Source organism: Rhinatrema bivittatum, chromosome 9 (genome assembly GCF_901001135.1).
Source record: "Rhinatrema bivittatum chromosome 9, aRhiBiv1.1, whole genome shotgun sequence".
Taxonomy (NCBI): domain Eukaryota; kingdom Metazoa; phylum Chordata; class Amphibia; order Gymnophiona; family Rhinatrematidae; genus Rhinatrema; species Rhinatrema bivittatum.
The window spans coordinates 176,263,626-176,281,232 of NC_042623.1; the positions used below are offsets into that span (position 1 = coordinate 176,263,626).

Below are 17,607 nucleotides of genomic sequence, written 5' to 3' on the forward strand. Positions count from 1 at the left end.
TAGAAACTTTGACATGTTTTACATACAGGGGCTCCATCTGATGCTGTCACCTATGTGTGAGGACTAACATCCTGCTATCCTTGGAGAACACCTTTTACAGGTAAGCAACTCTGCTTTCTTCATTGACAGGCAGGGCTGAATTAGCCATGACACATGAGTGGTAGTATCTGGCAGGAGCGAATGAACCCTCTTTCTAAGCTCATAAAACCTTTGCTCTACTGAGCATGTGTGGGAATTCCCATCTGGGTTTGCCTCGAGCCCCCTCAGTCTTTTTTTCTCTGAGCACTAGCATGGATGTGTAATTCTACCTCTTTCTATTTTTTTCTGTAAAATTCTTATCTTATATCTTCAAGTTGTCTTATTGCCTTAACAGCCCCAAAACAGCACTTTTCAGTGCTACTTTAAAAAAACAAAACAAAACAAAGGAAGGCTGCTTCTTCAGGGATGTCTGGCAAGAAGAAAGCCATTGTGAATGGTTTTAGGATTGACAGACATGACCTGTGCTACTGCTGCCTGGAACCGAACCAGTTTTTGTGTGGGGCAGGAGAATGTTATGATTGTGGCTAGATATCCCTATGCTCCCAAAAGGTGAGGGCCTAGAAAATGGAGGAATTGCATAAGTCTCAGAAAAGCCACAGTCAGTTCTCTTTCTGAAGTGCAGCCTCATCTGCTTCCTCGGGAATGGAGTTGAATGGAAATTCCTCAAAAATATTTCCCCCTTCAGCAGAATAGGCCAAATCCTTGGGGTCAAGTAAGCAAAAGTGGAATACATCAAAGAAACAGAGGCATTCTGTGGAGATGTTGAAGTACCGAGTCTTGGCACCATTGGCAAATTCTTTGTTACATCAACCCTAGACATATAGCACATTGGTGCTGTCTACGCATTGAGTCCAGAATGCAAAATGCATCAATCCTTGACACCTTTAGCCCCTTAAAAAACTGGCTTAAATTTAGGCTCTATTTTCACTATGCCCCCTAAATTTAGGTCCCTAAAAATGGTCAGCTATAGGGGCTGAGTTAAAGCAGAGAAAACATTAGGTACGTAACACAGATTTTCAGCACTAGTTGCCTAAATGTAGCAAATGAATTGCAGGCCTAAATTTGGAACCTAAGTTTTAGGAGGTCCATATTCAGTGGTCTAGTTAGTGGACAACTTGTCCCATGTATCCAGTGGGAGAAACGTCCTGCTGAATAGACCAGCCTAAAGTTATCTGGCTACATATAGCAGATAAAAAAAACCAAAAACCAAAAAACCTAACCAGCTATGTTTGAAAATAGCCGTGTAGATTTTTCAGTTATGTGGCCTTGTGTGGAAGCACCAGGAGTGGGGCAGAAGGTCCCTTGCTCCCAGCGATGAAGAAAAAAGTATTGGCAGGGATGTATTTTCCCTCAGATTACGTTGGGAGGGACAGAAACTATCCAGTATAGGAGCAAATAAGGGGACACCTCAAGGTGAATTTGAAAACAGATTTGCTTTGCAGTATCCCCTATGGGCTCCTATATTGGATACTTTCTGTCACTCCTGTCGCAGCCCGCTGGCAAAATATGGAACCTTGTCAGGGGACTAACTGCTGGATTCTCTGGATACATTTAAGACTGATTCAACTTGTCTCATTAAACATTTGTGATTTTGAGGACAGCTTACGTATTGTTTTTGGGAATACTTTTTTATCTTCCATTTGTGACTGTTTTGCCTCATTTTCTCCACTTTACTGATGCAACATCTTTTGTGCATTTCTGTTTCAGTAGGTGTGTTGAACCCATTCTCCAGTGACCCACTACCTGCCAGTCCAAAAAAGCAGTTAATTTTGAAAGTGATCAGTGGGCAGCAACTGCCTAAACCTCCAGACTCAATGCTTGGAGACAGAGGAGAGGTAAAACAATTAATAACAAAGCCATGACTGTGTCAAGAGAATGTGGATGTGGTACAGTGTGTAGTGACGTAGTATTTTCAAGACTAGACATAGTTATAATTAGAAGTTATAGTTGAATGCTTGTTTGTTTAGTAGATTTTAACTAAAACATATCAATTTTTTAAAATATTATATTGTCCAGGCAGAAGTTAAACATTTAAGGCCCTTTATTCAAAGCACTTTCAGCCTTATTTAGCCGGATAAGCAGGACTCATACGGCCACTGAATATGCACTTACATTCAGCTTAGCCGTATAAGTCCCTTTGTATGGCTAAATGTTACACACACAGAAAGTTAGGCATGTGCTGGGTGGATCGGGACAGAGCATGTTGGCAATATAATTTATCTCATATATTAAAGGACCAAAATCACCTCTATTTCTTCATCAATTTTACAACTGAAAAATCAGAAAAATTCTTTTCCACTTGTCCACTAATTATGACCTCATATAGGCATTTTTTCGGAGCCTTCTTTTGAATGAGTGTGCTGCTTAGCAAGTAGTATATCTCGCACTACCACTCAATATATAATCATAGGTCATCCAACACCATTTTTTTAATTTTTTTATATATGCTTATTCATCTTGATAAAATCCATAAACTTTTTCTTAATCCTTGTTTTTCATAGTAATAATGTTACTTAGCTTGTTCAAGCGATATAGATTGAAGAAACTGTGCGACTCTGTGCCATGAGGATAAAATGCCCGACACGGTCCGTGTTTCGGTTTTCCACCTTCTTCATGGGGCCATCTACAAAACACATCTATAAGTGAATAACTTGAAAAAGTAATATCAAAATTTTACCTTATTCACAGTGGTACTAACGATGTTTGTTGCTCAGTGAAGTGTTCCGTGTTCTGGTAAATCCGTCTCTTCAACCGGAAGCTGGAATGACTAAACGCCGTTTTTATAGGAACAATAACCAATGGGGGATTGTCACGTCTAAATTCACTGCTACACTTATCAGCTGTGGAGTTGAAGTTGGATTAAATTACAGAATACCAATCAATCTCGGCATTTAATCCCTCAGGAGCAACGCATGCCAACTTGTAAATCCACCGTTGTTCGTGCAAATTCAATAATGCTTGTGAGTCACCCCCCCTGCTTGTCATCAAAATTTTATCAATGATTCTCTACTTCAAATCTGCAAATGTATGATTAAACTCGACACAATGTGCTACAATGGGGGCCTGTAGTTTTTTTGTGGCTACACAACTCCGATGTTCAATCAACCTAGTGCGTATGGCTCTCTTTGTTCTGCCTACATAATATTTGTTGCAAGGACAGATGATTAAATAGACAACGTGTGTTGATGTACAATCGGTGTTTGTTTTTGCATAATAAAGATTGCCCTTCTTATCCGTCCAAGTTGGTCCACTAATGGTTTGCGCACATAAAGAACAGTTGTTACAAGAAGTATGTTCGCCAGTGTGTGAGCCAAATTGAGCACTGTCCGAACATAAAAAAGAGTGCGTCAGTAGATCTCTCAAATTTTTTCCCCGACTGTATGTAATCATCGGTAACTCTTTAAAAACAGAGTGAAATTGTAGTATGTGCCAGTATTTACGAATAATAGCCGCAATCTGAGTGGCTTTTGTTGAATGTTTCAATGTGCAAACAAAACTCGGATCCTGAGTGACGTCATCTCGTTCCAAAAGTAGCCATATGCGCTGAGCATTGTAACCTCTTTTAAACGCCATTCTAATTGTTTTAGATGGATAACCCCTATTGAGCAGTCGTGTTGCTAATGCTTGTGCCTGCAGGTTATATTCCTCTATATTATAACATATACGTCTTAGTCTCAAAAATTGTCCAATTGGTAAATTATTTTTTAAATGATATGGATGAAAACTGGAAAAGTGAAGTAGAACATTTTTGTCAGTAGGTTTTTTAAACAATGTGGTGACGAATTGATTATTCAATTTCTGTATAGAAATGTCCAAAAAATCAATCTTAGACTTACTGTACTGCATGGTAAAGTGAAGATTTGGGTCCAAAGCATTCATCCACATTAGAAATTCCAACAGACTTGATTCCTCACCATGCCACAAGAAGAATATATCATCTATGTATCGGCACCAGTTAGTAATATTGGTAAACATGACCGAATCATACAATAATGTCTCCTCAAAATTTTCCATATACAAGTTCGCCAAACTGGGGGCCATAGTGGCCCCCATGGCAGTGCCATGAATCTGCTGGTAATAACATTCATCAAAGATAAAGTAATTTTTTTGCAATGCGATAGTGGCAATTCTTGACAGAAAGGAAGTAGGTACGCGATGTGGACGACTTCTAGATTTTAATGCTTGTTGCAAAATTTCTAATGCCTGATCTTGTGGGATACTTGTGTATAATGCCCTGATGTCTAAAGTAACCATGATGGTATCTGAAGAAGCTTTCATGATTGGGTTCTTGTCATTGAAAGAAAAGAATTTTTTGATCAATTCTAAGTATCGAGCACCTACCATATACATGATTCCAAAGATTCATAAAGATTTGGTCCACCCACCAGGGAGACCTATTGTGAGTACTATAGGATCTTTACTAGAACCGTTATCTGTATTCATCGATAAATTTTTACAACCACAAGTTTTGAAAATAAAGTCATTCATTAGAGATACCAAAGCAATGTTGAACAAATTAATGTCCATCTGCCCCACTACAGATACCATCATGGTTACTTTAGACATCAGGGCATTATACACAAGTATCCCACAAGATCAGGCATTAGAAATTTTGCAACAAGCATTAAAATCTAGAAGTCGTCCACATCTCGTACCTACTTCCTTTCTGTCAAGAATTGCCACTATCGCATTGCAAAAAAATTACTTTATCTTTGATGAATGTTATTACCAGCAGATTCATGGCACTGCCATGGGGGCCACTATGGCCCCCAGTTTGGCGAACTTGTATATGGAAAATTTTGAGGAGACATTATTGTATGATTCGGTCATGTTTACCAATATTACTAACTGGTGCCGATACATAGATGATATATTCTTCTTGTGGCATGGTGAGGAATCAAGTCTGTTGGAATTTCTAATGTGGATGAATGCTTTGGACCCAAATCTTCACTTTACCATGCAGTACAGTAAGTCTAAGATTGATTTTTTGGACATTTCTATACAGAAATTGAATAATCAATTCGTCACCACATTGTTTAAAAAACCTACTGACAAAAATGTTCTACTTCACTTTTCCAGTTTTCATCCATATCATTTAAAAAATAATTTACCAATTGGACAATTTTTGAGACTAAGACGTATATGTTATAATATAGAGGAATATAACCTGCAGGCACAAGCATTAGCAACACGATTGCTCAATAGGGGTTATCCATCTAAAACAATTAGAATGGCGTTTAAAAGAGGTTACAATGCTCAGTGCATATGGCTACTTTTGGAACGAGATGACGTCACTCAGGATCCGAGTTTTGTTTGCACATTGAAACATTCAACAAAAGCCACTCAGATTGCGGCTATTATTCGTAAATACTGGCACATACTACAATTTCACTCTGTTTTTAAAGAGTTACCGATGATTACATACAGTCGGGGAAAAAATTTGAGAGATCTACTGACGCACTCTTTTTTATGTTCGGACAGTGCTCAATTTGGCTCACACACTGGCGAACATACTTCTTGTAACAACTGTTCTTTATGTGCGCAAACCATTAGTGGACCAACTTGGACGGATAAGAAGGGCAATCTTTATTATGCAAAAACAAACACCGATTGTACATCAACACACGTTGTCTATTTAATCATCTGTCCTTGCAACAAATATTATGTAGGCAGAACAAAGAGAGCCATATGCACTAGGTTGATTGAACATCGGAGTTGTGTAGCCACAAAAAAACTACAGGCCCCCATTGTAGCACATTGTGTCGAGTTTAATCATACATTTGCAGATTTGAAGTGGAGAATCATTGATAAAATTTTGATGACAAGCAGGGGGGGTGACTCACAAGCATTATTGAATTTGCACGAACAACGGTGGATTTACAAGTTGGCATGCGTTGCTCCTGAGGGATTAAATGCCGAGATTGATTGGTATTCTGTATTTTAATCCAACTTCAACTCCACAGCTGATAAGTGTAGCAGTGAATTTAGACGTGGCAATCCCCCATTGGTTATTGTTCCTATAAAAACGGCGTTTAGTCATTCCAGCTTCCGGTTGAAGAGACGGATTTACCAGAACACGGAACACTTCACTGAGCAACAAACATCGTTAGTACCACTGTGAATAAGGTAAAATTTTGATATTACTTTTTCAAGTTATTCACTTATAGATGTGTTTTGTAGATGGCCCCATGAAGAAGGTGGAAAACCGAAACACGGACCGTGTCGGGCATTTTATCCTCATGGCACAGAGTCGCACAGTTTCTTCAATCTATATCGCTTGAACAAGCTAAGTAACATTATTACTATGAAAAACAAGGATTAAGAAAAAGTTTATGGATTTTATCAAGATGAATAAGCATATATAAAAAAATTAAAAAAATGGTGTTGGATGACCTATGATTATATATTGAGTGGTAGTGCGAGATATACTACTTGCTAAGCAGCACACTCATTCAAAAGAAGGCTCCGAAAAAATGCCTATATGAGGTCATAATTAGTGGACAAGTGGAAAAGAATTTTTCTGATTTTTCAGTTGTAAAATTGATGAAGAAATAGAGGTGATTTTGGTCCTTTAATATATGAGATCACTTATTGACTGAACCCTCCAAAAGAAAAAATTAGAGAATTTCTGTCATCGGCAATATAATTTATACAGCTAACTACTGCTATTCTAGTTGGCTGCATAAGTTTATGTCTAAGTTTAGACACCCCGTAGAGTAGGTCTGAACTTAGCTGGGTATGGTTATCCGGCGAAGTGCGCACGCATACGCGCATATTCAGCGGATTAGTTCTAACCGGCTAAGTTACTTACACCGCCAGCTTTGAATATGTATCCCTTAATTTTTAATGCTGTATTTTATTACCTTTAATTCCTGTGTTATTCGCTTAATTATGAATTTTCTTGGTGGGAGCTCGCAGGTGAGCACCATTTAATTACATACAAAGTCCTTACCCTCATACACAAATCAATCTACAACCAAGAAATGCAATGGTTCTCTGACCACTTTACATTCCATAAATCCAATAGACCTACAAGAACAATACACCAAGCCAAACTCAAGACTCCCACACTCAAACAAATTAAACATGTTTCTACAAGAGAACGATCATTTACCATAGCAGGAACCAACATCTGGAATAAAATGCCCACAGACCTGCGCCTGGAGCCTTGTCACAAGAAATTCAAACAAAACTTAAAAACTTGGCTCTTCAGAAAAGCTTATTCATAATGCCCTCCGACTATAATGCCCTCCGACTCCTCAAACAGCCATCCCACCCAAACTGCCTCCCTCTCCCCCACTCCCTTTCACCACTTTCTGCCTCTTCCTCTGCCTGAATGTACTTAAATATACATAGATTGTATATTATTATTTGTACATAATACACCTAATTTTATATTGTTGGTAATTATACATAGTTTCTCCCATGAGATTAGATGGGATTCAATTGTACCATATGTTGACTCATTGCCTTGTTTATTGATATATGCTTGTTGTTTCTGAATTGATTGTAAAGCCTGTTGCTAAATTATTGTTCATTGTAAACCGAGGAGATGTTTGAAACGTTCCGCTGTATATAAAAAACCTTTAAATAAAATAAATAATAAAAATAGTTTATCGTGATGTAGAATGTTCAGTCTATATATTCTTTATAGGCTCATTAGTAATTATGGTGGTCGATGATGCTAAATATATAGCATTGGTAGCATGAACACTACTTTATTTTGAATTTGAAGACTATAAGATTTTATAGCGAAATATTTTTTAACCCAGAATTTTTATTCTGAAACAGATAATTGATCCTTTTGTTGAGGTGGAAATTATTGGATTGCCTGTAGATTGTTGTAAGGCACAAACAAGAGTTGTTGATGACAATGGTAAGTTAAAGTAATTTTATGTGTTTTGTTGTTTTTTTTTATTAATGAAAAAATGTCATGAAATTCTGTGTTGCACAACAAAGTGTGAAACACTAGAGAGAGGAAAATAGTTTCTTAACTATTTACCACCATCACAGCAGGAGCAACTATTTACCACCATCCCAGCAGGAGCAACAACCACGGTAATAAATTTATCTATGAAGTCACTGTCTATGGAACAAACTGCCATGCTAGAGAAAGGATTATCTTATGTGCCCACGATCAGAGGTGATTTGTTTGAGATTGAAAAGTTCTTTCACAAATTTGTCCGGAGTCTGTCTCTTAAGGTTTTCTTTTCTAAGAATAAGGCTTGCACACTAGATACTTCTATTGTAACACCGCAATCCAAGTGGTATCCCCCTGGTCCGATGGACTCAGCTATTAGTACCTTTCGAGATCTGGTATTGAGTGAGTTAAGGAAGAAGAAATTTCTGTCCTGCAATACAGATTGGAATTGTTCCGTTATGGAAATATCAGCTTTGAAAACTTTGGCTAAAGATTCCACAGTTGTTGTAAAATCAGCTGATAAGGGGGGAGCGGTTGTTATTATGAACACCAAAGACTATTGTGCAGAAGTTATGAGACAGTTAGGGGATATCACTTATTACACTAAATTGGAAATAGATCCCACGGCTGAATTGAAGGCTTATATAGACTCTTTGATTGATGTGGCTTTCACCAAATTTTGGATTACATCGAGAGAGAAACGTTTTTTGGTTGTAGATTTTCCCAAGACACCTGTCTTGTACGTTTTACCCAAGATACACAAGTCTCTTGAAAAACCACCAGGGAGGCCGATAGTATCTACGAGGGGGTCTTTATTAGAACCTTTGTCGATCTTTGTTGACAAATTTTTAGCCCCTTTGGTAAAACAGTTACCATCTTATGTTAGAGATTCTACTGATTTGATGACACAACTGGAAAATATTACAAGTGATTTATTCCCGAATGAGTTGTTAGCGTTGGCTACCATTGATGTAGTATCGCTTTACACCAACATACCGCAAGCTGAGGCTATTAATATCATCAAGAACACACTCCACACAGTGAATCAGAACAACCGTATTCCTGCAGAATTTGTGAGTACTTTAGCAGAGGTGGCCTTAAGCAACAATTTCTTCATGTTTGACAAAATCTTTTACCACCAAACCAAAGGGGTAGCGATGGGTGCCACCATGGCTCCTGATGTCGCTAACTTATACATGGGAGATTTTGAGAACAAACATTTAAAAAATAATCCTTTTGGCCAACATGTGAAATTGTGGAGGAGGTACATTGATGATATCCTGGTTGTGTGGGAAGGAGATGAATCCACGTTTACAGCCTTCATGGAATGGTTACAGAATTGTGATGCTAATTTGAGTTTCACGTTCATTTTTGACAAAAGGAATGTTTCATATTTAGACATTTCTATTAGCATTCAGCAGTCGGGATTTCAATTTTCCATTTACCGTAAGCCTACAGATAAAAACACGATCCTCCGGTTTGATAGTTGTCATCCGCTTCATCTTCGTTCCAACTTACCTTATGGTCAGTTTTTAAGACTAAGACGTCTTTGTTCAGATGTTTTTGACTACAAAATGAAGGCACAAGTGATGATGAACAATTTTGCACAACGGGGCTACCCTTCTAGTATCATCAAGAAGGCATACAAACGAGCCCGCTGGATCAACAGAGATTTGTTACTTCAACCTGCTCGTGGTAGTCAGGACACCGAGCGGTTGGTATGTGTATTACCGTTTTCATCTCAAATTTACAAAGTACAAAAGGTGATTAAAAAATTTTGGCACGTATTGAGCTTACATGAGGGGTTCCAACATTTCCCAATGTTTGCGTTTAAACGAGGGAAGAATATCAGAGACCTTGTTGTACACTCAGATTTTTTTGATGAGAAAGACAATAGCACTATGGAATCACATCTGACTGTTGGGCACCGACCTTGTATGAAGTGCTCCGTATGTGATCAATCATTTGATGGCAACAAGTTACCCTTTTTCAAAGGAAACTTTAAATTAGCAGCTGCTACCACTTGTGAATCCAGAGGGGTGGTTTATGCCTTGTGGTGCCCTTGTCCGCTTCTATATATTGGGAAGACGAAAGATGCCTTAAGACGCGAATGATAGAACATCGCAGTGCTATAACTAGGAGTAGGTTGGAGGCACCTTGTGTTCAACACTGCATTGAGAGTAATCACACGTTTGCAGAGCTGAGATTTGCAGTAATCGAACAGCCAGTTCCGAGTAATCGGGGCGGCAATTTTGATTTGTATTTGACACAGAGAGAACAAAAATGGATACATTTTTTTGATTCAGTGATTCCGAAGGGGCTCAACAAGGAAATTGATTGGTCAGTTTTTTGAAGTCGTTGGGGTGCGATTTACTTAAAATGACAGCTGTTGTTAGCATGGGATGCCGGGATTAGTAGTTTTCAGTGAAAGACTAGGTGACCGGAAAGTAGTTTTTTCGTTACTTCCGGCCCCATAGAACCTAGTGGGCTATTTAAACCGGTATAGTGAGTTAAGTTCTGACAAAGGCGTTTATCGCCATGTTGTGATCCTAAGACAAACAATTCCGGCGTTTCGGTGAGTTTCTAAGTTGAATACATGGTCATTTTGAGGGGAGTACTTGTGCCTGAATTAGCAGTTTTTTTTGTTGAGTTGGAAAGTATGAAATTGGATAAGTTTTTTCTTTCTGTTTGTGTGTGTAGTTTTGATTGTTTTTAATTTTTGACATTGCATTGCAGGAACTGAATGAAAGTAATGTACCGGTGATACAGTGATCTGGTATCTTCATTCCCCTTGAAAAAGACTCGTTGAGAGTCGAAACATGGACCATGTCGGGGTTGAATAACGGAAGTATTCTTCTAGACATTTGATTGACCACTTTTGTGGCTGTGCATTTTCAGGTGGACAAATATATGGGTTACTAGCCGGTTGAATGTTATACAACTAGTTTTTAAAGAATTTTGCACTTTAATGGTTGAGTTAGCAATTTATTTAAAATAAAAAATGCTTTTTGGAGTGAGTGGTGGGGAGACATGAGACAATAAATGATTAAAAAATTGTTTGAGCTCACAGGCTGATTACTGCCTGCGGCCCATTGCGGGCGAGAGACAGCAGAACGAAAATTCACCGTGAGCAATTGCCTATGATATTGTCTCTAGTCTAGTTTTTTGAATATGTGATGGTGGTAAATAGTTAAGAAACTATTTTCCTCTCTCTAGTGTTTCACACTTTGTTGTGCAAGATATTAATTGAGAGGGTTTGCTTCTGTTTAGTGATTATACATCAATGAAATTCTGTGTAACATAATTTGGAGGACAATTTCCAGAAGGATCTAGCTAGATAACTAAGAAGCTATCCATCTAGATCTGTGGGACTGAAGATTGTCATCTGCTGAACAGGTATATGTAGCCACCAAGTTTCACTAAGTGGCTATATTTAAGAGGAGATGGGATTTGGTCAGGTAGGGAAAATGTGTGTATTTTGCTTTTTCAAATATGATTTCCAGTGCGCAACTGATACAGAAACAGTTTCTTTTTTTGAAAATTAGTTGTAAGGAATGTGGGTACTTGTATGCTTTGCACCTGAGTGGGCTAGTGGAAGTGACCCCCCCTGCTGCTGAAGCTCTAAAGATTACTTCAGAGATCTATGTTCTTTCTGGGTCCTTTTATGTTGACTGGATTTCTTGGAAACTTTCTGCTGAAAGCCTTTCAGAAATCTATCTAGGCACATTGTAATTTATTACACCTACGTATTGCCGTCCATTGCTCCTACCATGTGACAGGGGCCAACCAATGGCACCGGTAGCCCTTGTGGCATAGTAAGGTCAAAGGCTATTGGCGCCATTTTGAATACCGGCAGCCAACGGCGTGAATGCAGGAGATGGCTCCCGGACACCCCGCTGGACACCAGGGAGTTTTGGTAAGTCTTGGGGGGTCAGGAGGGTGGGGGTTGTAGTTAATTACATTTTAGCTGGGAAACGAATAAGAATGAATGCATGAACGTATCGGGGGGCCCCCCTTGCCAAATGCAATGTATCTGCCCCCTGACAAATACGAATACCGAATGCAGTGTATGCGGTCCCTCTGCACATCCCTAACATTGGCTCTGCTCCATTTCCTCAGATTCCAGAAAAAAGGCGCACCATAAATTTAAGCCCCAGGTAACAGATACAAAATGGAGTTGAACTAGCACATGTGAAACTTGTGAGCCAGTAGCAGTGTATCCAGGGTTGCAGTATTGACTATTGGCATCGCTGCTCACTAGTTTCAAACTTGTGTTAACTCAACCCTTTTTTTGTGTCTGTTCTGGGTGGTCGACCGGGCCTTGTACCTGGTACGCCAAAGTAATATGGTGGCAGGCACACATGGGGAGCCAGGCCCTTGGGGTGGGGGGGAAGAGGTTAGTGCTGCACATGTCGGTTAAGCTGACAGTGGGGACGTGGGGGGGAAACGGGGCTGGTGTAAGGATCGGTGGGAATGTCTGCCTGCCCTCCAGCCGTTAGGCTTTCTGAGTTAAATTTTGTGGCAGCGTGCCAATAGGTTGCTAGGGCTGCAGGGAGTGGGCGGGGTTTAAGCTGCGAGATGCCAGCCTCTGATCATTTTGCTGGCATTTCTTGCTGCTGCCACAGTGGTTGCTTCCCTCCCACCCGCCATTATCTTGGTTTCCTTGTTATATGGGGGTTTGGTTTGTTCTGTCGCAGCTGGCGGGGTTTAAGGCGGGTGGCCCGAGCAGACTGGGTTCAGATTTACTTAATTTGCTGCTAAGTTTGGCTCCTGTTATAACTCAACTTATGAGGACAACTGGGTGCAGTTGTCTACTATGGGCTCCTTGCTGGCTGGTGGCGGGGGTCGCGATACTAAGAATATAAGAACATGCCATATTGGGTCTGACCAAGGGTCCATGAAGCCCAGCATCCTGTTTCCAACAGTGGCCAATCCAGGCTGCAAGTACATGGCAAGTACCCAAAAACTAAGTCTATCCCATGTTACTGTTGCTAGTAATAGCAGTGGCTATTTTCTAAGTCAACTTAATTAATAGCAGGTAATGGACTTCTCCTCCAAGAACTTATCCAATCCTTTTTAAACACAGCTATACTAACTGCACTAACCACATCCTCTGGCAACAAATTCCAGAGTTTAATTGTGCGTTGAGTAAAAAAGAACTTTCTCCGATTAGTTTTAAATGTGCCACATGCTAACTTCATGGAATGCCCCCTCGTCTTTCTATTATCTGAAAGAGTAAATAACCGATTCACATTTACCCGTTCTAGACCTCTATCATATCCCCCCTCAGCCGTCTCTTCCCCAAGCTGAAAAGTCCTAACTTCTTTAGGCTTTCCTCATAGGGGAGCTGTTTCAGTCCCTTTATCATTTTGGTCACCCTTCTCTGTACCTTCTTCATCACAACAAACCTATTTCGTGCCTAAATGTAAACCGTTGTGATGGTGCATTACTAAACGATGGTATAGAAAAGTTTTTAAATAAATAAATAAAACGATATCTTTTTTGAGATGTGGCGACCAGAATTGTACACATTATTCAAAGTGTGGTCTCACCATGGAGCGATACAGAGGCATTATGACATTTTCCATTTTATTCACCATTCCCTTTCTAATAATTCCCAACATTCTGTTTGCCTTTTTGACTGCCGCAGCAAACTGAACCGATGATTTCAATGTATTATTCGTATCCACTATGGCGCCTAGATCTCTTTCTTTGGTGGTAGCTCCTAATATGGAACCTAACATTGTGTAACTATAGCATGGGTTATTTTTCCCTATATGCATCACCTTGCACTTATCCACATTAAATTTCATCTGCCATTTCGATGCCCAATTTTCCAGTCTCACAAGGTCTTCCTGCAATATATCACAATCTGCTTGTGATTTAACTACTCTGAACAATTTTGTATCATCTGCAAATTTGATTATCTCACTTGTATTTCTTTCCAGATCATTTATAAATATATTGAAAAGTACGGTCTCAGTTCAGATCCCTGAGGCACTCCATTGCCCACTCCCTTCCACTGAGAAAATTGTCCATTTAATCCTACTCTGTTTCCTGACTTTTAGCCAGTTTGTAATCCATGAAAGGACATCGCCACCTATCCCATGACTTTTTACTTTTCCTAGAAGTGTCTCATGAGGAACTTTGTCAAACGCCTTCTGAAAATCCAAATAGACTACATCTACTGGTTCACCTTTATCTACATGTTTAACTCCTTCAAAAAAGTGAAGCAGATGGCAAGAATTGCCTTGGGTAAAGCCATGCTGACTTTGTTCCATTAAACCATGTCTTTCTATGTGTTCTGTGATTTTGATATTTAGAACACTTTCCACTATTTTTCCTGGCACTGAAGTCAGGCTAACTGGTCTGTAGTTTCCCGGATCGCCCTGGAGCCCTTTTTAAATATTGGGGTTACATTAGCTATCCTCTAGTCTTCAGGTACAATGGATGATTTTAATGATAGGTTACAAATTTTTACTAATAGGTCTGAAATTTCATTTTTTAATTCCTTCAGATCCCTGGGGTGTATACCATCTGGTCCAGGTGATTTACTACTCTTCAGTTTGTCAATCAGGCCTACCACATCTTCTAGATTCACCGTGGTTTGGTTCAGTCCATCTGAATCATTACCCATGAAAACCTGATGGGTACCCATGAAAACCATATGGGTACCTCCCCAACGTCCTCTTCAGTAAACACTGAAGCAAAGAAATCATTTAATCTTTCCATGATGGCCTTATCTTCTCTAAGTGCCCCTTTAACCCCTCGATCATCTAACAGTCCAACTGACTCCCTCACAGGCTTTTTGCTTCAGATATATTTTAAAAAGTTTTTACTGTGAGTTTTGCCTCTACAGCCAACTTCTTTTCAAATTCTCTTTTAGCCAGTCTTATCAATGTCTTACATTTAACTTGCCAACGCTTATGCATTATCCTATTTTCTTCTGTTGGATCTTTCTTCCAGTTTTTGAATGAAGATCTTTTGGCTAAAATAGCTTCTTTCACCTCCCCTTTTAACCATGCCGGTAATCAGTTTTCCTTCTTTCCACCTTTCTTAATATGTGGAATACATCTTGGCTGTGCTTCTAGGATGGTATTTTTTTTAATAATGACCATGCCTCTTGCACACTATTTACCTTTGTAGCTGCTCCTTTCAGATTTTTTAAAACTATTTTTCTCATTTTATCAAAGTTTAGCACGAGAGCTGTGGATTTGCTTACTGTCCCCCTTCCAGTCATTAATTCAAATTTGATCATATTATGATCACTATTGCCAAGTGGCCCCACCACCATTACCTCTCTCACCAAATCCTGTGCTCCACTGAGAATTAGATCTAAAATTGCTCCCTCTTGTCAGTTCCTGAACCAATTGCTCCACAAAACTGTCATTTATTCCATCCAGGAACTTTATCTCTCTAGCATGCCTGATGATACATTTACCCAGTCAATATTGGGGTAATTATTACCGCACTACCAATTTGGTTAGCTTCCCTAATTTCTCTTAGTATTTCACTGTCCCTCTCACCATCTTGACCAGGTGGACGGTAGCATACTCCTATCACTATATTCTTCCCCGACACACAAGGGATTTCTACCCATAAAGATTCGATTGTGCATTTAGTCTCATGCAGGATGTTTATCCTGTTGGACTCTATGCCATCCCGGACATAAAACGCTACACCGCCTCCCGGGTGCTCCTCTCTGTTATTGCGATATAATTTGTGCCCCGGTATAGCACTCCCCATTGGTTATCCTCCTTCCACCATGTCTCTGAGATGCCAATTCAGTCTGTCGTCATTCACTGCTATACATTCTAATTCTCCCACCTTACTTCTTAGACTTCTGACATTAGCATACAAACATTTCAAAGTTTGTTTTTTGTTTGTATTTTCATTCTGCTTTTTAATTGATAGGGATAAGTTGGAATTTTTTAGCTCAGGTGAGTTTTTAGTTACAGGCACTTGGACTATTTTTCTTATTGGAATCTAACTGTCGGGATGCCTTAATTCTAATGCATCAGTATTCTTTGAAGATACCTCCCTCTGAACCATGCACTGCTGAGCGACTGTCTGCTTTCCCTTTTGTTCTAGTTTAAAAGCTGCTCTATCTCCTTTTTAAAGGTTAGCACCAGCAGTCTGGTTCTACCCTGGTTAAGGTGGAGCCCATCCCTTCGGAAGAGACTCCCCCTTCCCCAAAAGGTTCCCCAGTTCCTTACAAAACTGAATCCCTCTTTCTTACACCATCGTCTCATCCACGCATTGAGACTCCAGAGATCTGCCTGCCTCTGGGGACCTGCCCGTGGAACAGGGAGCATTTGAGAGAATGCTATCCTGGAGGTTCTGGATTTTTCTACCTAAGAGCCTAAATTTGGCTTCCAGAACCTCCCTTCCACATTTTCCTATGTCGTTGGTGCCCAGAGGTACCATGACAGCCAGCTCCTCCTCAGCACTGTCTAAAATCCTACCTATGTGACGTGTGAGGTCCGCCACCTTCGCACCAGGTAGACATGTTATCAGTCAATCCTCACGCCCACCAGCCACCCAGCTGTCTACATTCCTAATAATTGAATCACCAACTATGACAGCCAACCTAACCCTTCCCTCCTGGGCAGTAGGCCTTGGGGAGACATCCTTGGTGTAAAAGGACAATGTACCACCTGGAGAGCAGATCCTTGCTTACAGGATTCTTTCCTGCTGCACCAGGTTGATGCTCTCCAATCATGAGACCTTCTTCCTCCAAGGCAGCACCAAAACTACCAGTCTGAAGTTGGGACTTGGCTACTATGTCCCTGAAGGTCTCATCTATATACCTCTCTGGCTGCCTCAGCTCCTCCAGGTCTGCCACTCTAGCCTCCAGAGATCGGACTTGTTCTCTGAGAGCCAGGAACTCTTTGCATTGCATGCACATGTACAATTTCTCACCGGCGGGTAAAAAAATTATGTATGTGATACTCGATGCAAAAGACTGGGAAGCCCCCTTCTTGCTGCTGGACTGCTGCCTTCATCTCAAATTTGTTCGGTTCCTTCTTAAGTTTTAGGTTGCTATGGGAGTAGGAATGTGTCTAATTAATGTCCTTTAAATGTATTAGTGAATTCACTATATGTCTGGTAGTAGCCTACAGGGGAATGATCAAACTCTCAATAAGGTTTTTGGGTTTTTTGTGAAAGTGGCACCTGCCTATAAATTAAAGGATGAGCTAGGGGTGGGTGGGTTGGAAAATACAGTCTAACTTCAGTTAGTCAGCCAGAGTGACTCACTGCTCTCTTGATTAACAAATGTTGGTACCTAATCAAACCAAATCACACTACCTTAACACCTTTCCAAGGTGAGTAACTGAACTGAACTTTTCAACCTTTTTAGTTAGGTATACACTGCTCCTAGCTTATTTCTAGCTTCTGGCTACTTTTTTTGTTGTTGTTGTTTTTAATATACAAACACTCTAACTTCTGCTTATTAGCTGCCTTACTGACTGTTAAAAGCACAAACACACTAAATAATATTCCCAAATAGTTTACTTCGCCCCAGTACTTTTAAAAAAAGAAAATTTCCCAAGCAAAAACTTACCGATTCCTTTCAGCCACTACCAAGGTGATCCTCTCCTCTCAGTGCTCCCACTGAGTTTAAGGCTTATGGAACTTGCTAGCTG

The 17,607-nt window shown here is 39.9% G+C and overlaps 1 protein-coding gene across 3 annotated transcripts in view; it reads left to right on the forward strand.

Moving 5' to 3' along the window:
- The window catches only part of PLCH1 (phospholipase C eta 1), a 342,167-nt gene that overhangs the window by 297,336 nt on the left and 27,224 nt on the right, over positions 1-17,607 (forward strand). For 2 of the 3 annotated variants that reach the window (XM_029616576.1, XM_029616578.1), the window contains exons 18-19: positions 1,747-1,874; positions 7,831-7,915. In XM_029616576.1, coding sequence (XP_029472436.1) covers positions 1,747-1,874; positions 7,831-7,915 — 213 coding nt within the window. The remainder of the gene's footprint in view (positions 1-1,746; positions 1,875-7,830; positions 7,916-17,607) is intronic. The other variant, XM_029616579.1, reaches the window with a different exon arrangement.